The sequence below is a fragment of the Pleurodeles waltl genome, chromosome 2_2 (assembly GCF_031143425.1).
Source record: "Pleurodeles waltl isolate 20211129_DDA chromosome 2_2, aPleWal1.hap1.20221129, whole genome shotgun sequence".
In the NCBI taxonomy this organism is placed as follows: Eukaryota; Metazoa; Chordata; class Amphibia; order Caudata; family Salamandridae; genus Pleurodeles; species Pleurodeles waltl.
The window spans coordinates 348,159,680-348,182,601 of record NC_090439.1 but is presented as its reverse complement, the minus strand read 5'-3'; the positions used below and the strand labels follow the sequence as shown (position 1 = coordinate 348,182,601).

The following is a 22,922-nucleotide window of genomic DNA, read 5'->3' as shown; positions in this document are numbered from 1 at the left end:
ACCCATTTTGCCAAAGGAAAGGAAGTTGCCTAATAATTATGCACACCTGATATAGGGTGTTGATGTCATTAGACCACACCCCTTCTCATTACAGAGATGCACATCACCTAATATGCTTAATTGGTAGTAGGCTTTCGAGCCTATACAGCTTGGAGTAAGACAACATGCATAAAGAGGATGATGTGGTCAAAATACTCATTTGCCTAATAATTCTGCACTCCCTGTATTCCGGTAGTCAGCATCTTTATTACCTTGACCTCAGGTAACATATGTGTCAATAGGACATAGCTATGCACTATAGGCAGACTTGAGCGATTAACAGTGTCACACTATTAACATCATAGTATAACTGTATTGCTACATGTGAAGGTAGTCCCCTGTAGCCCTCAATGTCACTTCTTACGTCCACGCATTCCACTTGAGTGCGCAGTGCCCTCGCTGGCACCTCCTGTAGCGGGGGTCAAAGGCAGTACTGTGTCTGGCACTGTGACACCTAGGATCCATCACAGGGACTGTTAGACTGCTTAGGCTAGAGGGCTCCTCACTATCCCCAACACCCAGTTCGCTGGTTGTAGCACTGCGAGCTGTCTGCATTGTATCCAGAACGTTGGTTATTTGCACCAATGCCTGTGCAACGTCCCAACTGAAATTTGCCGTCTCCACCTGTGCGGCCACAGCACACCTTGATATCAAGGCAGTAGAACTCATGAGCCGATTGACGGATCTGCAGAACCCATTGAACATTCCCATGAATTGGTGATGGTGCCTGCGATGGTTGACACACTCATGCTTCATCTCAGTGCAGAATTCCTAAATGGCGTTTGTCAACTCCTTTTCTGCAGCTTTTTGCTGTCCCTCATGCAGAGACTCCAAATGCTTGTGCAGTACTCCCATATTGTCATTAAGAGACTCCAACTGCCTGTGCACTGCACCCATGTTATGATCAATTGACACCAACTGCCTGTGCATTAACCTCATGTGTTTGCATTGCAGGCGCTGTACTTTCAGCATGGACGCTTCAAGGCCGCCAAATATTGATGGGCCCTCTCCTTCATCTGGGCACTGTCTGCCTGCTTCGTGACACCTCCTGAGGAGAGTTGACTGATGCTGGGGCAGGGATTGCTGTCTTCCTGTGGATGTAGCTTCTGGGAGTGGTGTGTGGACTTCATCCGGCATTTCATCTGAGTCCATGTTCAACTCTGGGAGAGGTAACACCCTTGCCCTGCGCCTAGTTGGTGCAATACTCAATGACTCACTGGTGTCCGAGTCGGACTTTGGCTGTGTTTCAACATCCCCCACATATCCACATTCTGCTGCGGCAGGGCCTGAGACATCTGCAACAACAATGTGCAGCATGTCATTTATGGATGTACCACAAAATTTTGCAAAATTTTAATATATGTACACTTACATCGTATCACTGTGAGTTGTGTGTGTTGTTCCTCTGTGTGGCTGTACACTTACTTGCTATCTATGTGTTATTTGCAAGGTAGGGTTGTGGACTAACACTCCCATAAGGCATTGGGGCGTTGTATGTAAGATGTGGCTTGGACTACATTGCATTGCACTGATAGCTATTTTCTAACGGGCATTTGTACATGCACATATGGGGATACACATCATTACTGTCCTTACCTTTGCTGGTGGTGGGTGTGCCTGAGGTGTCAATGTCAGTGACCCCACTGACAGCTTCAGGGAGCAGTGTGGACTCCACCATGTCCTCCAGTGGTGTAGATGGTGGGTGGGTGGTCCTCCTCTGGTGCTCCTTGCCTCCTGTAGCCTGCTGGCTACCATTTCTTTGGCATGGGAACGCAGGCCATACCACCTCTTGCGTATCTCCTCCACAGAGCGCTGCGGAGTACCCACTGCACATATTTTTGTCAGGATTACCAACCAGGGTTTCCTTTTCTCACTTTCTGGCACCTGTAGTGAGCTCTTTCCAAACACTCTGTCATGGTTCCTGACAACCTCTTCAATGAGCACCTCCAGTTCCTGCTCACTGAATTTGATCTTGCGCTTTCTGTCTCCCTTGTCCTTCTCCTTCCCATCATTGGCCATGGTGCAGTTTGATCCTGGCAGGCTCACTAACCTGGCTCCCTGGTGCTGGGCTGTGTCTCCCTGCCTGCTCCTGGAAACAGCATGGGCTGACTCACTTCCTGGTTGTGATGTCATCAGGCTGTTCCGGTTTGCCATTTTTGCAATTTGCGATTTTCAAATACCGAATCGCTATTTCTTTTGCGATTCGGTATTTGGACCTCGCAAATTGCATTAGCGAATTTTAAGAAATCGATATTTCCGACTCGCAAATTTGATACATCCCATTTTGCTTGTTGAAAATAGCGATTTCTTAAAATTCGCTATTTGCGATGTGCAAACCAAAATCTTGATACATATGGCCCGTAGTGCCTTACACATTTTGAGACCTAGCAGGCCTACTGCAATAATATTGCAACCAAGGCCCATAAAACACAAACTACTCCCAACTGTAAAAAAGAAGTTCCAGTCTTTAGAGCTTAAAAAGACACTGAATGGTGGGAGAGGTTACTATTTTGGGGTTCCCCCAACCTAGTGTGGGTACCCAGAGATGACCTAGACAGAAAGAGAATGTCGTGCTGAAAGGTGTTGTGGTGGTGCCATTGTTGTAAGACCACCACAGGCTGAGTTATGGGCCAAAATGTTTTGTAAAAGAAATACCCTGCAAAGCTTCATGTGGCGAGTTTCCAGAGTGCATTGAATATTGTAGTATCGGCTCTTCCACTGAGCCGGGAGTGCTGCGTTGAGGATTTCTCTGTTTTTTCAGTTTACAATGCGCCTGTTTGTATTTTTTGCAACTGCTAAACTTGTGCGTAAGTCGTACTCGTATAAAGCGCTCCTCCGATTGAACTCGTACAATATGAAACTTCACGCACCTAAGCGGTACTCTGCCGATCGAGTTTGCGCTATATGAAACTACAAATAAATAAATAAATAAAAAAGAATGCACCTTCCAGCTTGCAGCCTTTAGGCAAAGCACCACAAGGACAGAGCGGCATGCCCAAAAACAAGGAAGAGAAGAAACAACATACGGACAGGAAGCGCGAAGCGGAGAGGCAAAAGAAAAAAGTAGTGCACCACACAAGGGTATATAGTCGGTCGTGCAATGATCTATGTAACAGGCTCAGTCTCCAAGGTGGCAACAAAGCAGCCTCAAGGCAGGACAAACGTAAAGCATTTACCTACGAAATCAAGGGACTTTTGAAAGGCAGGCCAAGGAACAAATGATGGGTATGACATGACCATGGTAAAAGCTCACAGAAGTAGATTATAATATGTCGAGAGACAGCACATGCACGCTGCCTAGGCTTGACCTAAAAATGGCTGATTTCCAAATTCTAGTGACATTTTTAGCTGCTCCCACCTTCCATCAAAGTAACACAGCCCACTAATGTGCAAATTGAGCGTATGTTCAAGTGGGAATGCAACAATTCAAATTCAAGTATCACAGGTTTTAAAAATGTTAAAAATTACCTTTTCACACATTAAAAATAACGAATGATAAATATACAGGGAACTGTAATATAGTCCTATATTGCCATCAAGGGTTCTAGTGAACAGCATAAACCACAAGGCTGAACACTGAGTGGTTCACCAGAACCCCAGGATGGCAATGCAGGACCATATTATATGGTAGTTGTTATGCTATGTACGTTTTAGGCTCATTAACTTAAAAAACAATGTTGTCTTCAAAGTGCAGCTAACAATATGCCCTGATTGGAATTAGAATGTTTATTTTTTTTTATCTTTCTTGAATAAAGTGTAGGTAAAGTAATAGCAAACGGTTAGGGTCAGTGAATTTAGGCAATTTGGTGGCAGCATCCTTTACCATAGAATTATTTACTTAAAGTGTTTGCCACATAATTTATAGAATTTGAAGATTTCACAATAAAGGTTTCTATCGCAGATAGAATGAAATAACACTGCAAGAAACCTGCTAAACAATTTGCATTTTTCGCTGCATAATTTGGTCCTCCATGTTGCATAATCTCAATAGCCCCAGTGCTTAATTTGTAAATAAAAATGTGCCGGTGCCCAGAACTCTTCTCTTAAACATGCAGCTGCTGCAATTAAATGTGCGAGCACGGAATACAGAGGCAGCGTAAGCCTGAAGCCATCTCGGGCCTCTTCAATCAATTTAAAGCCTCTCCCTGCCCCTTCAGCTCACTCTTGCAGCTTTCTGCTTGCTCCCTATGTGACGCTTTTTCGTTTTCCTCTTCCTCCATCTTTCCCATATGTGTCTTTTGCTCGCAGTAAATGCTTGAGGCAGAAAAATAAGTGCCGGCCCTCAAAAATAAGTGCCGGTGCTTCGCACCGGAAACCAAAAGCACAAATTAAGCACTGAGTAGCCCAAAGTATGTTAAAGCTTGTCAGAGTGGTTTGAGGGCTGTCATTTTGATCAAGAAATCCGTATTTCACGAGCAACGGTGAACTATTTCCATATTACCACGCTCCCCTGTGAAATATGGGTTTTACACTTCTGTAGTTTGTGCAATAAAAGCACCAAAACATGTAATATATGTGCGTTCGCGCGTGCGTGTGTCATGATTTATAAGCAGTTGACTTACGACTGAACGGATTTTTCCACAATGGTTCAAATAGCCCTGAACAATGCTCAGAACATAACAATCCTTATCTTTCTTCAGAGGTTTGAAAGACTTGGCTCGTATCCCAATCAGCGACGACTTGTTGTGGGAGGAAACTACACACACCATATTTTCTGCTCTCTGTTTTGCATTTCTCATGTCATGGACTGAAAGCCTTCCCCTTGGGCTATTCTCAGTCCATACGTGTTCGTTGCCAGAATCCTGGATCTGATTAAGATCAAGAAGCCTGTTTTCCAGGAACCAGCTGTAAATATTTCTAGATTTTTGCTCAGCACTCGCGCTTGTGTAAGTGAGACTGAGGAGAGGGCAGGAGTCAGACACAGGCTGCATAAGCTGTCATGGAAATCAAGTGCGCACCTACTTAAATTCACTTTGAATAATTCTGCACGTCGTTAGAGGACACTCACAAACGTTAATTTTCAGGAAAGTCCAAGGAGGTTATATAACCATGGTTTCGATTGCAATGGAGATGGTAAGTACATGACTGTTCTTTGCTGAGTTTCTTAAGCGATTAATTCAGCTCCAGATAGTCCTTAAGACACCGAGGGGCAGATTCATCAAGGCTTTCAGCTGCATAGTCATACAATGCGACGCAAAGCCTTGGCAGGATAGTTATTCACAGAATACAAACACAAAAGGCCTTTTCTAATGTATCATTTGAAAACTGTGATTCAGTAACACATTACCGAATCCCAATTTGGGTTAATAACCTAATATGGATTTGGTGTTTGGAAGGGGTGTGTTTAGGACACCCCTTTCAAATACAGAATCATAGTGGCATGTATTAATGTTTTGCGACCAAAATGCAGACGCAAAACAAAAATATTTTACTGACACATCAAAGGAGGTGGTAACCCAAACACAAATGAAAAGTGGCCCAAAGGGACTCCTTCACCTTTGTGAATGTTGATAAAGTATTTTTTAAGACCGTCCTCTAAAAAAAATATATTTTTAATTTGTCTTTGTTAAAATGCATTTTGTTTCCCTTTAAGGGAACTGGATTGCATTAAAAAAAATGCTTTAGTCAAAAGCAATTACAGACATGGTGGTCTCCATTCATGCATAGGTTGCCGTGCAAATGACCACACTGGTCACAAAAATACGGATGTATGATGGAACAAAGCATTTACTTACAACGCATGCCTTTACAACGCAGTAAGTACAATGCATGGTCATTATCACGCATGCACTTACCACAAAATATTTATAGCACGCATATGCTTTTACCACTGATGTCTTTACCACAGAAATTTCGTAGTAAAAGCATAGTCGGTAAAGGCATATGCATGGTAAAAAGTAGAGGTAAGTCTAACATACATTATTATATATATATATATATATATATATATATATATATATATATATATATATATATATATATATATAAATAAATATATATGTGTGTGTATATATATATAAACATATATATGTAATATATATATAAATATATATGTGTGTGTGTGTATATATGTATGTGTGTGTATATATATATATATATATACACACACACACCTTTCCACCCACAAAAACTCCTACCTACCCTAAACCCTAAAAATGACCTTACCACACCAAAACCCATACCCACCCTAAAACCTAAACACCCCTTACCACCCCAAATTCCATACCCACCCTAAAACCTAAAAATGCCTTTACCATCCCAAATCCCATACCCACCCTAAAATACAAAAAAAATGCCCCTACCACCCCAAAATCAATACCCACTCTAAAATACAAAAAACCCTTAGCACCCCAAAACCCATACCACCCTAAAACCTAAACGGTCCTTACCAGCCCAAATTCCATACCCACACTTAAACCTAAACACTCCTTACCACCCCAAATCCCATACGCATCCTAAAATACAAAAAATGACCTTACCACCCCAAAAACCACACCTACCCTAAATCCTAAAAATGCCCTTACCACCCCAAAAACCCTACCTAGCCTTAAACCTAAAAATAACCTATTACCACCAATAACTGTTGCCCACTGTATATCACCCAACCCACTTAATACTTACCTGTACTTACCTTTAAAACCTTTACCACACATACACCTTTACCATTCATGCTTTTACAACGAAATTTGCTGTGAAGGCTTGCGTGATAAAAGTATATTCGTGGTAAAGGCATGCGTGGTAAAGGTATATTCTTGGTAAAGGCATGCGTGGTAAAGCCATGCGTGGTAATCACATATGCATTCACCATGTTGTAAGGGATGTTTCCCCCGAAAATACTGTTTGCAAATTGCAAACAATTCTTTGCAACCAGTTGTACAGACATCTGGCCCCTAGTAATTTATCTGAACATTTCACACATAATGTGTGCCACACGCTACAACACACATTAGTTGTGTAAAATGTTTCAACGTTTTTTTTTGCATAGGATTTTATATGATCCTTCCAGTACAAATCCTACGCTGGCTATCTCGCACATACTTATGCACTATTTTGCAAAGTTGTGTGTGTTTCACTAGGCAGACTCTTTGTGGACCAGCACAGGGGAAGACAGTAGTAGCAGGCAATATTTAGGAAATATGTCTCTGTGCTGCTCTCTTACCTGGCCCAGAGCAGTGAAGCAACATTGGTTGCTGCAGTGCGCTTCAAGATAATCTACCCCTTGCAGTCTGCATTTCTACAACTATCAATTTATTAGCAATCCTGTACCCATTTCAATACTGTTAGCAGATAGCTTTTTCTCAGGTGGAGATTTTACGTGTCTGGGTATGATTAAAACTTGGACAGAACTAGGGGAACAGTAAATTTGCATGCAATTTTACCATCAGCATGCAGTAAATCTGGGTGAAACTATTTTTTTCAGTCATAAAACCATACAAAATGTCATGTTCCTAAGCTTTTAACGCATACATTTGCCACCTGCTCTGAACGGTGGAAAATGTATGCCATGGCATCAATATGGGGTGGGACAGTGAGGAGGGATGAAAGGGAAGGGAAAATTAAGAACATTGTGTGAATCCCCCAGTCAAAAAAAGAATAGGAGCAAGATGTTGGGCTGCTGCTTCTGCCAAACTCTCAGACAATATGTCTGAACAGAAATACTGTCCAAAGTAATCTGGTCTGATTCTCCAACACCAAAAAAACAGCTTGTGGGACAACCTGCCGATGCAGAATCCTACCGATCGATGCAGAGTGCTACCATACATAACTCCACTTCTCCTGATATATAGTCACGAATTTTGATTACAAAACTCGCTGCAATATGCAAAATTGACTTTGAAAGAATTATAACTTAAAGATTATGCATCACTGTGGATGACATGACTTGATGCTGATAAACTATGTAAGATACATTTACATACAATGGACCTTATTCACAAATATTTTAATATTACTTCTGAAATCAAGTACTACAAGAGAAAGTAAAACTACTCATAACTAATTATTTGTGAATCAGGCTCAGTGAATTTAAATGAAAACATTAATATTATCATGTTATCCTCAAAATTCAGCAGGGATATGGCCCTTCTGGACAGACCTTCCCTAAAGTGTACATTTATTAATGCAAACCCTTATGCATTCACAACTGAGACTTCGACACTAAATTAATGAATGCAGATGGCAGCACTGAGAAAGTGATGTCTTGCAGGTGCTGGATGATATCCTGGATGAGTGTTTGTTGATCTCTCATCTGCCTTTGACAAAATGTACCTGTTGCATCAGCTCGACACTAAGGCAACATACATGAGCTTTTTTGGTACAACAATAGATCGGTTTGGTTTCTTTATATCCATATTTTCTAGGTGCCTCGGGATAGGTAAGGAGTTAGTAGATGTCCTGATGTTCTGTGGTGTTTCCCTGTGGGTCCATCTTGCCACCTTTACATTTATATAAATACCTGGAACCAATGGGAAATCCAGTGGCTGTAAACTAATGCATGGATAACATTCAGTTTTATTGCAGACTGTCATCTTTATCGGACATGGAACATGTCTAATTGTGACTGAAGTCCAATTTTAAATGGGCTGTTAAAGTCCGACAAATGAGTGAACCCATTTTTGTGAAGGCATCAGAAATCTAAGAATTGCTGCTATTACCACATCTCTACAATCGTCCTATGGTGAATTTTGTCAGGGCTAAACTGCAGGATTTTATGGAATGAAAACTCTGCACACAATTCTTCATTTTCACTAGGAAATCTCAGGTTCGAAGGTAAATAATGTGGAAGGTAAATCCTTGGCGTTGGTGTAACTTGTAATTCCGTAGAGTGCAATCACACAGAAACACCTAAGAATTTCGCAAGATTACATTTGAATTAGACAAGAAAAGTAATTACGTTTTTAGAGCTATTTCTTAGTGCAAAAATGCCTCCTTACATCCAAAATTAACACAATGATGCATTCGGAGTTAAGAAAAAGCACTAAATGCAACAGGACATACATAGTAAGCCCGAGCACCCACTCGCACTCACTAAATGTGCTCTTGAGATAGGATGGTTCCTCAGCTTAATGCAAGTGTTAAGCGTTATTTATTAATGCAAAATGGACATGAGGGTGTATCTTGTGCAAATAAACAGTGTTAAATGCAGCAGAACAAGAATAGTGAGTGCAAGGATGCATTTAGCACAAAGAAATAGCATTAAATTTAACAGAACACAAATGTGTCCTTGGGGTAAGTTTTTTTCCCAACTTGCTACTGGCGTATAGCACTATATCTTAGTGCAAAAAGCCCCCTCACATCCAAAATAGACACAAGGACACATTTTGCACTAAGATATAGTGCTAAATGCAACAGGACGCGAATAACAAGCATGATTAGCTGCTTGAGCTAGCTAAATGTACCCCTCATAACTATGCATGCAGGAGTAAATGGATAATTATCAGTAATTCCATGTCAAAGATTAACACAGAATTACCAAAATCACTCCAATTACTTTGGTGCAATCAAAATTCTGCCCAGGACTAGTAAACCCCACACTCAACAGTACCTGATATACTAGGTACTGCAAATACCTCACCAGTTTCCAGGGATTAAAGGGGCTGGAGGTCTGGAGGGCTGAGGGGATACATTGCACCTAAAGCACAAAAATTCCCAAAGAACTAGGTTCAAATATTTTACCAAAAATAACTCCTGCTATTTCATTAGCTTGGGATGTAGCAGCTGATGCCCATCCTCCTATCCTAACTGGTACTACTCTGGGGTTTGCCTTCCACCCTGAACTGTAGCAGTTTCCCCAGAAATACATCTTGATCCTTTTGTTAATTACACTTCATGGTCTCACGGACACAGCAAATGAGCTGTGCTTTGAGACGTATTGTTTACTGTTCAGTGGGCTTACAATCCGCCCGTAGCATTCCATTAGTTGTTTTTGTTGTGACTCTCATTTGCAATGTTATGATTGCTTAGCTCCCTTAGAGTCCACTTCCTTTCTTGTGTTTGCTCCTCCCTGGAGCATAAACCAAGTACATGCATTTTCCTCATCTTTGTTGTTCCTCATCTTTTTGCTGTGCACTATTTTTTAATTTTGAAAGCGTCTTGGTATTATTCCTGGATGTGTAATGTACTCTCATACTTTTACTACAGGCATATGGCTTCTTATTTATGTTGTTTTCACCCTATCTGCCATCTCTATTGGTGCATTAGTTACTTACACCCACAATTGTACTATTCTACACCACTTTACGCTACTCCACTCCATTCCACTGTACACCAGTCTTAACTACTCTACTCTATGTAACTCTAAATCTATGCCACTGCACTCTGCACCACTCTTCTCTGCAGCACTTCACTCTACATTGTGCCACTCCACTCTACTCTAAGCTACTCCACTCTACTTTGCACCACTCCACTTTATTCTACACCAGTTCGCTCCACTCTACAACTCTCCACTTTTCACCATTCTGCACCACTCTATGCAATGCCACTCTACACCACTCTGCTGTATGCCACTCTATTCTGTGCCACTGTACACCACTCTACGCCACTCCACACATTGCCACTGTACACTACTCCACTCTATGCCCCTCCCCACATTGCCACTGTTCACCACGTCACTCTGGGCTACTCCACTGTACACAACTCTACTCTACACCACTCTATGCCACTCTACTCTATACCACTCTACGCCACCCACTTTGCACCACTCCACTCTACACTAAGCCAATCCACTCTATTCTGCTTTATTCTACTCTGCACCATTCTACTCTACTCTGTGTTACTCCACTCTTTCTTCGTCACTCCAATCCACTCTACACCACTCCACTTTACAACACTCTATGCAGCACCACTCTACTCTATGCCATTCTACTCTCTGCCACTCCATACAATGCCACTGTATGCCACTCCACTGTACACCAATCTATTCTGTACTACTCTATGCCACTCTACTATACGCCACTCTACTCCACACCACTCTACTTTATTCCACAGCACTCTATTTTACACAGCTTCACTCAACAACATTCCATTCTGTGACATTCTATGCCACAACACTCTATGCCATGCCACTCTACACCATATCACTCTAAATCACTCCACTTCACACAATGCCACTCTACACCACTCCACTCTACTCTTCTATACACCACTCCACCACTTCACAGTATGACACACCATTTTACTCTATGTCACTCTACTCTACACCACACCACTCAACTGTACTTCATGCAACTCTAGTCCATACCAGTGTACTCAACTCGACCCAACTCTATGACATTCGACCCTATGCCACTGTACACCATTCTACTCCACATCACTCTATACAAATCTACTCTGTGACACTCAACTCTACACTCCACACAATGCCACTCTACAGCACTCCACTCAGTGCCACTCTACTCCATGCTACTCTAAACCATTCTACGTTATGCCACTCTGCTCTATACCACTCTCATCTATGCCACTCTACTGCATGCTACACAACTCTACAACATGGCAATTTACTGCACCCTATGCCACTTTACCTATGCCACTCTGCTTTATATCACTCTACTCTACACCACTCCACTCTACTTCACTCTCCTCTACACTGCACCACTAACCTTTAGCCATCTTGAACAGCAGCCATGCTGGTGTACAACATGACTAAAAGACATTGGTAACCCCAGCAGCTCTCACATAGGAGAGACCTATTGGCTTTGCCAATGCTTGTTATTGTTTTTAAGAACTAATAAAGTTTGCTGAGAAGAGGAAATAAGTGTTGGAAGAATATTCATCTTTGTAAGATTAATTCACCGAAATGATAGGCATACCCAAATTATGCCATTTCCTCAGTAGATATACTCTTTTTTTGTGAAAGGACCCATAGTTTATAGAACCACATTTTGAGGGCATTGATGAAGTTTTACCATGCAGCATGTTGCTTTCAAAAGTTTTCAGGTAGCTAATTGGAAATATTTGTTTTGGAGAGCTGAGTAATTACTCTGAATATGGAATATATTCCTCAGTGATACACCCTAGTTTTGACATGGCCAAAACTGGATTGTCTATAATGACTGTGTTACAGACAGCAAATTCTAGAATGGAAAATGTTTCCCTTGCCAATGGTGCACCATCTGAGGATGTTGGAATAATACAAAAGGTGGAACCCTTTCGAACATAAATAAAGTTCAAGACAGATGACACCTTTGGTGTTTGCCCCATTTGATGATTATAGACTATGACTGAGTTTAGTTGACTAAGATTGCAACAAAAGAATACATATTAAGACTTTCGGCTGCATTAATAAATGGCTGTTGAAAATGATATATCTTCTTCAATGCCCATACAAACGTCTAACTAAGTAGGTCAATAGCCTTCTAGGGTGCACGGTAGGTGTTTGATAGTGGACAATTCCGTGCATATAATATATTTTGCAGAACTAGAGCCAGATCTATTTGCTCAGTGGTGTTATATCCTAATGTGAATTTGTATTGCTCACGGACAAGTAAGAGTGGCATAAAGGAGTGAGATTGTTTGTCATCCACACTTATAGAGAAACTGGAACATAAGTAGAGCTCAAGGTCTGATCCATGCCTTTGTTGGGAGGTTTAAATGTTGGTGTGCATCCACACTAAAGGGGCAGCTTATTAGGAAAGGCTATTCTGAAAAACGAATACCAAAAGGGGTCAGAGAACATCTAAAAACATTTAATTGGAATAACATCCTCATGAGAAGGATTATTGTTTGAAATCTGCATTACGGCACCAAGAAGTCTTTATAATTTGTGAGGAAAGTTGTGTACATTGAACGGAAGTCACTAGGAGAGTGGTTTAGGCTCCTAAATGCAATCTTGCTCTGCACATCCATGGAGGGTGTTACACCAAGAAAGGAACCTCTGCCCAGCCTCATCATTTTCCATCATTTGCTGAATCATCAAAGTCAATTTTGTCTCTGGAAAAGTGCCAAGGCTGATTCAATCTCTGGCTTCTGACATCAAGATACACATCAATCCAATAATTTCTTCCTTTTATGAATGAGAGCTAATTATGCATTGGCACACACACTTGAATCCAAAGGGGAGGCCCCCCATTCCCTCTAAAATGCCTCCACTAAAAAGGGATCCACCACACTCATATTTTAGCAAATATCAATAAAGTTAGGTGTAGGAGGGAAATAAGGCTACTAAACAATGTAAGGTGGGTGAGTCCTAGAAGCCATTTATTGGCTAAGAATCTGCTGTCTTCACAAAACAATACCAGACGATTATTTGGTGCCTGTGAGGCGGCAATCACATTAAATATGCAAGTAGTTTTGTATGGGCGAATGTTAATTTTCTGTTGAGGAAACCAATGGAGGGGCATTATCGTCATCACAAAGGTGCATGAAGAATTACTATGCAAAGCACGAGTACAACGGGAAAGAGTTGCAATAAGATTGAATCTATGAGAACGGGAAAATCATTTCTGAGAATTCTCTGAACATGGGCCTAAGAAAGTGGTAACATGACATCCACAGTCAAGCTCCTCTATTCATCAGGCATTTCTGCATTTATTTGCCAATACATGTGCATAGGCACAAATAGGCACCAACAGAGACATGCAAAGATGCAAAAAGACACACAATCCATAGCACGTGATCATTGCACACACAACACACACAGATGAACACACAGGATCATGCACACACAGACTCACAGTCACAGACACACACAACCACACTCTCCTCTTTTACAAGCTGCCAGATTACTAGTTCACTGGTCTATGTTGTACTGCGCATGTACTCTGGCGTTCTACACAGTTGTGCACCAAAGACAAGATTTCATTGTCTGAGTCACATACAACGACTTGTAGTATTAGTTCAACTAATTCATTTCACTTACCTTTTGAAAGATGAGAGGGACCTTTGTTCCTGGAAGTTTCTTTTGATCATTTTCCAGCAGAATTGTCAAAGGAACTCCAAAGAGACCACTTTCTTCAGGTGGAATAGAAAGGGGAGACGTGATTAATGAATCTATTTAAATTTGTTACGATTACATTTCTTCACCCATTACGCCAATCCTTTTACCTCGTCCTTTGACTCGAGCTGTCCTGTTCCTCTTCAGCTCTATTCCCAGAGCATCGTAGAAGGCTGTTAGTTCAATGAGTGACAGGTATCTAATCTTTTTCATATCTTCCAGGGACAAATCACCCACTTCAGTTAAGCCAAATCTACTTTTCCAGACAATAAATTTCTGAAACACAAAATTGAGGACTACATTGTATCATTATTTTATTTTTATAACACTTGCAGTAAAACCAAGCAACAGTATCCAATAATGCTAACAGCAAGTTAAAGAAAGCATTACTGACAGAACAAAAGGAAACTGCCAAAAGGCTGTTCTGTAAAAAAATAGTATGTTTTTTCAAAGGTAAACAGTTCCCATTCTACTGCATGGAATACATTTTTTCATGAAGTAAAATTGGATTATTAACAGTCATTTGAATTATGAATATAATCTGAAAGGAAAGAAAGATGAAATGTGAACAATTCTATGCAATATCCTGTGCTTCCCAAAGTAGGTGGAAGATGTCAAAGTACCAGTTCTATCTGAAATCCACAATAAACCCCCAGAAGCCGAATAGACACCAATGTCTTACACCTGCACACCCTTTACGCCTATCTTCTTCATGCTTGCTTACTACATATTAGAAAAGAACAACATTTGCAGACTAGAGGACTAAAGGAAGACTGTTTCCTGGTTAACAGTGGAGTGAGAGGCAGGGAAGGAATTATTTCTGTTCAGTGGTTGTCAGCGCGCACCTGCACTGAGTGCACCTCATGCAGTCCAGGGTCCTCTGCTACATTTCTAAATATAGGGAACTAAAAAAAGAAACAATTTGTTTCACATAGTGCCATTTTGCTCCGTTTCTATACAAGTTTCTTCCATTGTCCCTGGAGGAGGGACTTGAAGAACCCATGGTGGAGGACTGTCCCAAAAAATGTAGTCATAGGAGCTATAGGGATCTTCTCAAGAGTAGGGAGCAAGATTATCCAGCACACACACTGACTGCAGTGGTCCTTAACACAATGTCAGTTTCAGTGCAGGGCACCTTCACGTCTACGTCAAAAGGACCTAAGGACCCACGGCTCCTACTGAGAGGTTACAATAAATGATCTGTTAGCCAGAGTCTGAACGCACTCTATGTTGGAACAGAATTCCTCTCCATTTAGCAAAGCTGTTTTGCCCTGCGTAAGCACTTTCTTCTGAACTGCTTTATGTTTTTCTCAGACTGGACTGCGGTATCCCTACTTTTAAACAAGAGATGTTCAATAACAGGTCTTAAAACGACTGAAAGGTAACATGCCCAGGTGTGCATCAAACATTTTAAGAATACCTACTGTTGTGTGTCTGTATGTGTGAGGTGTCTTTGAGAGTGTCAATGTGTGTGCGAGAGCGAGAGATAGTGTTTCACTTCTAACTGAACAGACGTTGTCCATAAGGAACACCAAGTGCATAGCGGCATAAGATTATGATTCTTACTGCAGGTTGCACCTAGGTGAATATTATAGACTGTCTGTTTACATTGTTGCAGTCATTTTACCACAACTGGAATTACCTTCTGGTCAATAGGGGCAGAGATCTCCAACTCTCTCCTTATGAGCGTAGGTTTCTCCTCACTTTAGTGAAATGCACCCTGTCCCTCTTGTCCTGTATTGCTGACTGTTTCTTGGCAAACGAAGATCTCTGCCAATATCAGGCTGACTTAGATATCAATCCTGACCTTCAGCACTTCTGACTGGCCTGACCTCAGACAAGATCTACAGCTGAGCCCTGGGGGCAGTCAATCATTGTAATACGACACAATGTCCCTGTTTGTGCTTAGCGGACCTTTTGAAACGTTTGCCATGGTACACTCAATGACAACACACCCTGTGTGAAAAGAGCCCCTAGTTAGAGTCACAAAAGGAACTCACTATTATTGAACAGTGCATGAAGCATCAGACATTTTCCTGCCTCGATCTATGGTAAACTGGGTCTCAACTCAATACCCCATCCCTGTCAGATACCTTCATATTTCCACTTCTTGCTCCATACGCCAAAGGAAAATGGAGGTCTTTACTTTTTATCTATGATTTTAGGGTTTTATTCCATTTGCTGTAGCAATTTGCCTAATTCCTATAATAACTGATCTTATCATCTAACATTTACAGTTACAGGGAATTAGATTTTAAAGTGTGGTTGCACCTTAATCTTATAGTCCCTTTCCCAGTTGGCACTGCTGAAGCTTTGTGTCTAGTGAATACTCCAGTGTCCTGTGGGTGTCCATACTTCCAGAAAACGTGGACCATGACGTACAGTTTTTGAAATATGGGCCTCTAAATCTTGAAACCCTGAGAGGTAAAATAGTAGGACTTTTCTTTCTTTTACACATGTTCCATTTGGAATAATGCAAGACAACTAGAGTCCTTAAGTCATCTCAACTGAACTGTGTTCTTAGAGGACATCAACTAAAAGATGCACGTTTGCCGCATGGATGGTTATACTGACATGCTTGTTAACCTAAATTCACCTCTTTTATTTCTAACTTGGTTGGGACACATTTTCAGTGGTGGGTGCGGAAGTTGCACTACATGGTTTTTTCACATATTGGAGATGAGTAACTGATCAGGAGGGTCTCATTTCATCACTGTCTGGAATATCTATCTCATTGAGTAAACTGTGTTGGCAAACTGTAGTAAAACCAACAAGACCATAAGATATTGGTGAGCATCCGAACTGTTCCTTGGGATGATTTTAGCAGTGTGTGTTAGTGTTTTACACCTAGCGAGTAAACAATACTCTTATTTTAATTGATTAGTACTTGAGAAGCACACTATCTGCCATAAATATCACATCACATCGCCTTTCGATGACAAGTACAGCTTTCTGACCACTTCCATCGTAGAGTCTCATTCACTCTTGTAAAGATGAGTGATCAATGAGTGAGTGTGCCAGTTGTAATGTATCCTAGATGTTCTGATTGGTCAGGCAGGAGCTCTAAAACATCAATTTTTACTTTCAGGCAGGGCAAGGTACTGACACCTGCAAGTTTTCATGGGGTAATACTCACTTTAAGTACTCTTCTTAATGCCCACATCTACTAAGCCTGTGCGTTGTCCTTACAACTTTGCGTGCTGCCATGTGCTGGGTAAACTTTTAGTACATATGCCCCTTAGAGTTCCATGTGCTACTTACTGTGTCATGTTGTACCCCAGTCAAATGTATGCCTCTGCTGCATAGCGTGGCTTGGTCTGACGAGCCAACTTCGTAACAGGACTAACTTTCAATTGTGTAAAGTAATATTGGTGGCAATGATTCATCAGAGGTACACAGCAGTCCCCTCAAAACATACTACCTTAGGCACTTGGCTTTGGCCATCCTGGGGGTTTGCTAAAAGTGTGCCAGTACCTGGGAGATACCTCTATAGGGAGGTGCTGCCTTTGTGTCTGCATCTGTAATATTGTATTGGTATACCTGCAACCTCAAATTTTCATGGGGTCACACCACTATGCTACTTAAGAAATGCCAAATATTCACAGTATAAAGCCTAATTTTAAACATGTGCAGTAAGTAATAAAGGAGGCACAAAAACGTTTGCAACCCATTCTGGAATACCAACATACATTAAGAGTGCAAACACAGGCACAATTGCTGTTGCCATTCCAGTGCAGTTTCTGTGATCCAGTCCCAGGTGTATTGAGGAGCTCAACTACGACGATTTCTGAAATTCACCGGAGATATTATCTAGGCAAAAACTGTGCTCTCCGTTGATGGAAACTGCCTATTCCCATGTTTTACCATGGCTCAAAAGTACTTAGCCCATATAACTAAGTGTCTGATATCACAGAGGCGTGCAGATATAAAAATTCGTAAACACCCAATCAACTAAACACAGGTATCTGTGAAGTCAACAGAATTGATCTACTCTTATGACCAAGCAAGCTTCCTATAAGTATACCAGCTATTATTAATAACTCCAGCAAGTTTTATCCATCACAACTTGCAGAAAACGTTAGTAGTAAAGTCTTTAAGTTGTACAAGGACTTTTGAGGGAATGCAAAGCTCTTTTTTGTCTTTATCTGGCAGGCCAACCGCATCTGGTATGGTTTCGCACCACAATATGTATCTTACAAATTTTTTCATTTCAGATGGTTCTGCTTCCCTGCTGGGATCAAATATCTTACTTCCCTGCATTTTGAATTCTAGCTCTATTTTAGGATGTTTATTGTGGTGCATTCATTAATGTCTTCATTAAGAAAAAAGTGTCACTTAGGTGTACAAAATTGACAATTCAAGTCCAAAGGTGCAGATCCTTCACTGAATCTGAATCAACAGGCACCAACACCTGCAGATGGAACTTAGGATGATGGAAACTCCACAAAGAGGCTCAGTCCTTGTTTTATAGTGAGGAGGGAACGTGGCCATTGGAGAATAGTGAACAATTTTGTGGGCATTCACCAACATTACCAAGTGAATATTCACCACCAATTCCCACACCTATCTACAGAAGCAAACATTATGGAGCTCTGTGAAACATGGCTGCAAAATGTTTCCAACATCACTATATTTTCAAACAGTAGTGGAAGGAATTTCACCAGATAGGAAAACAATTGCGATGAGTGCAAAGTAAACAAGCATTTGCAATGCAATGGGTCTCGCGTTTGCTCGTGTTAGAGCTGATAGCGTTGTAAACTCCTAACCCGACTTTTCACTGGTAATGAAACCTATCGTCAAAAGAGCATTTATGTACGTAACCCGAAAAAGTGCAATTAACTGTGTAACAGGGCCGATATTATGTAAAGCGCTCTGCTTCTGCCAAGCGAGATCGCGCTGGGAAAATAGAGAAAAAGTAGTCCATGAGCCGGACAGAAAACGGCGAGCCTCGCATGTTTTCTGTACTTGGTCGATGCGCTCAAGGAGGGCAATCCACCGGAAAAGGCATGACATGTGCATGCCTTCCACTAATGAAATCAAGCACATTCTAACAGGCAAGCCCACAAGCCAATGACAGACACTGACGTGACGTGGACAGGGCTCCGAGCCCTTTTTAATTACTAAAGCGTCCCGCTTAGCGAATCGCGGGCGCAAGCGCATGCGCATGCGACGCAGGCTCGACCCTAAAAAGTTGAATGTATAAATGCACTTGTTGGTAATACTTATTCATGTGGGTTGTCTCAGACCAGTTTGTATAGGTTTTAAGAACACTCTCAGAAATATAACATTAGCATGGCGTGAGTAGGGATACAACACATAGATTTCCACATTTTAATGACTAAGGTCCCAGAAGGTCTCTTACTCATAGATAGATCTCTTCATCTGAAAAGTGACTCAATATTACATTAAAGAGAGACAGTGATGATCAAGAACAGCTCAGTGGTCACGGCCAGTTTTAGGGCACTGCAAAAAGTGCTGCCGCACTTGGCGCTCACACGGGGTAGAAGGAGGACACTGTGTTTAGAAATAACTGCATGATTTAAATGTACGTGCTGCAGAGTTTCTTGTGTCTCCAGTAGTTTTCAGACAACAATAAAAGAGATAATGCGGGTGATTAATGTTCCTTCTGCAGGGAGACAGAGTTTTGTCTAGTGGCATTTTTGACTCATCATAAGGATGTGCAAAGGTTTAATATACCTGCTGCAAAGAATACGTGCCATTCAGATCACTGAAACTTATTTTATGTGGAGAGCTCAGCGTGTTATTGCTTTTGTCTAGAGATCCTTCTTTTACTTGCAGTTCACAAGTTAGAATCTTAATATAGCACAGTGACCTATGAACTGTCATCTAAGAGCTGTATGCAAACTTCATGGTATAGATTGTTTTTCTCCAATGTTCCATTCTCCTAATGCTGGTAAAAAGGGTTTGTTTGGGTAGAAATATATTATTATTATTAAAGCCAACCCCATCCGCTGTGGTACATTTTAAATCCTGCTTGTGCTCCTCCAGACCAAACACTCTTAAAATATACTGCCTACTAGTATGGATGACGTGATTCCCACACCTTGTAATCCTCATTGTCATATGTAACATTTCTTATAGTTGATTTACACTCACATGATTCGTTGTCTCAGTATAATGTGTGTATGTGTTGTAAAGTGCTCTGAGATTCTACACTGGTCCAAGTAGCGCTATAAAACAAAATGTAACACATGAGAGAGGGGCTATGGAGAGATGGGGCACAGTTGGAGAGTGGCACTCAGGTAATCCATGCAGAAGATCACTCGAGGGGCACCAAAAAAAGTTGTTGCAACAGGCACCAACAGCTCCAAAGCTGGCCCTGTCAGTGGTCTATCGCCACCTTCATACCTCATTTTCCCTCTTCAGACCAAAACACCAGCTTCTCTTTCCAGAAATACCAGCACCGAAACACTCTCCACATTTTAATTACAAAAGATCTCTACTAGCCCGTTTGATCCATTAGTTTGTTGCTGTGCCACGGATATTTTTCTTCAACCAACTACAGCATACCCCATAGGGGAACTGGTCAGCCCAACTCAGCCACTAGCTAAATTCACTGTAAGTGACAGAATTCCACTGTTTCACAAGGTGCACATCTGCATACAAAGAAGTTACCTTCAGTGCCATGGTCTACTATGTAATGTAGACTTTAAGACCAAAAAATATTTCTCACTGTTAGCTGGTCAGTGTTGGTGAGCACCCAGCAGCTTTCCTACAGTAAATGTGTACAAAAGCTATGACAAAAGAAACATTGATAAAGCCAAAAGGCTAGCACAAGACCAAATGGCTTTGCCAATGCTGGTTTTCTAATTTCACTTGCCATACAGTTGAAGTATCTCAGGTCTCATAACGTACAATCACTCCTCACCAAGGCAGAATGTTAAGTTACAAAATGCAGATTTCTTTTGTGATGGCACGTCCTTCTCTAAAATGTTAATTTTGTCTCTGGCTAATTACGCTTACTTCAATTGTGGTCTGTAGTTTTTCACCTTTGGTGCAACTAGTGCTGTATAACTCTAGAAACGTGTTTTGGGATTTAGTCCTTCATCAGTAGACAGCAGCAGGGTGAAGTAAGTTAATGCACTGCATTAACCATGATGCATTGGAGTAAACAGAGTGTTGGGATGTGAGGCAGCATGCTCCCACAGTCCTTTTTAAGGAGCCTCCGTTGAGCAAATGAGTTGACGAGCTCTGGTTGATGAACTGGTATGCCAGTGAGTGGTACTGAGACCTGAGAAGACTTTGGCAGCATTTCCGGCAACCCCAGATAGAAAAAAAGCCTACTGCTCCCTTCCGATGAAAGACTAAATCCAGAAACACATCTCCAGTGATATATAGCACTAACTGCACCAACAAGGGGGGGAAAACTACAGACTACCACTTAAGTAAGTGTCAACTTGTACTGCATTTACCATAATGCATTCAGGTGAATTGAATGCTGGGACGTGAGGCAGTATGCTCCCACCCTTCACCTATTATGGTGAGTTTGCTACATTTGGAAGTTGATGATTAAGTCTTAGGGTGGGTATCCGAGAGTAGTGGTTACATAAAATGCCTGGAACATCTACAAAGTTATTATTTCATTTCATGTATATTGATAAGCATTCTGCATGGTCATTGTCACTTTGGAAATACTTGCAAATCTACTCCCAGTAAAGTTTGGAGGCAGTGTGCTTCAAGGGTGTAAAACGTAAGGGAACACTTTCAAAATTCACAGGGATGCAATGGAAAGGTTTCTCCGCAAGGAAAAATATTTGCTAATTAATTTTCTAGTAAACGTACTACTGTGCTTTTTGTACTCTGTGGAGAATTTTCAGATGTAAGATTAGCAGAGGAGGAGTAAGCATGAAAATCTATGCCTTACGCAGATTTCTATTGGTATTCTAATGCATTTTGAGACTCCTCTAAAAGTCAGAAATCTACACAAATCTTAAGTCGTTCAGTTTTCCTGCCATCATGCAATTACTCTGAATCTTGCCTCACACACACCTTTATTGGTTCTGTGGATAAACTTTAAACGTATCTGCAGACCGCCAACTGTAGTTAGTACCAGTGTTATGGATAACTTCACTGACTAGTGCAGAAAACCTGGTTACTAACAGTATTGATATTAAGAACTTCAGGCTGAAAACAACACGATAAGGGAGGAGGGGATAACCGGATGTGCTATGAGTAATGGTACTTAATAGCACATAAATTAGCCAGACTCTACCTCCTTCATCATGAGTCAATTCTTCATTGTATCTCCAATTCCCACATAGGAGTTCAGACATTTCCAACAATTTAATTACACTAAATTTAATCTTTCCAGACGGAAATCCAGAAGGATTACAAGCAAAGTTTGGGGGAGGGGGGAGTTGGAATAATTGATTTTCCATTAGAGGGTGTGACCGTCTCCAGAGTAAGGAGCAAAGGAGAATAAGTATCAGTTTCATGGCGAGCGGATACATTCCTGAGTAATACAGAGAGTGCTAGCTAACTAAGCAAAATTACACAAATCACAAGATAGTATTTATGCCAGGAAATGCAGAAAACATAGAGAGAAAATTACTGTTAGTAAGCTACGTTTACAGTAGGTCAAAACAAAGTGAACATGACTCCCACTAAAATACTGCAATGTGTATTTACAGATGGATTTTGTCAATTAACTAGGTTATCCAAGAGATTCATACTCTCACTCTCCAAAGGAAGAACAGGGGCAGCTGTCCAGTGAGAGGACCTCAAGCTGCCCTGTGAGCCGGCAGAACCAAATGAGGATATACAAAGTATATTTCATACTAGGAACACTTATTATGCCATGTGCTAGCTACGGCAGTATGAATGTAACTTTGAAAACCCCGAGACAGAATTCAATTCAGTGGCTTTGAGCTGCAGACATTTTCTTCTTCGTATAGATTTCAGAATTTTTTTTTCAAATGACAATTTTGCCCAA

At 41.2% G+C, this 22,922-nt stretch overlaps 1 protein-coding gene across 7 annotated transcripts in view; it reads right to left on the bottom strand.

Moving 5' to 3' along the window:
* Positions 1–22,922, bottom strand: part of ARHGAP28 (Rho GTPase activating protein 28) — a 1,060,144-nt gene that overhangs the window by 145,048 nt on the left and 892,174 nt on the right. For all 7 annotated transcript variants that reach the window (XM_069219852.1, XM_069219851.1, XM_069219849.1 and 4 more), the window contains 2 exons: positions 14,080–14,245; positions 13,895–13,986 (listed from right to left, as the gene is read on the bottom strand). In XM_069219852.1, the coding sequence (XP_069075953.1) occupies positions 13,895–13,986; positions 14,080–14,245 (258 nt within the window). The remainder of the gene's footprint in view (positions 1–13,894; positions 13,987–14,079; positions 14,246–22,922) is intronic.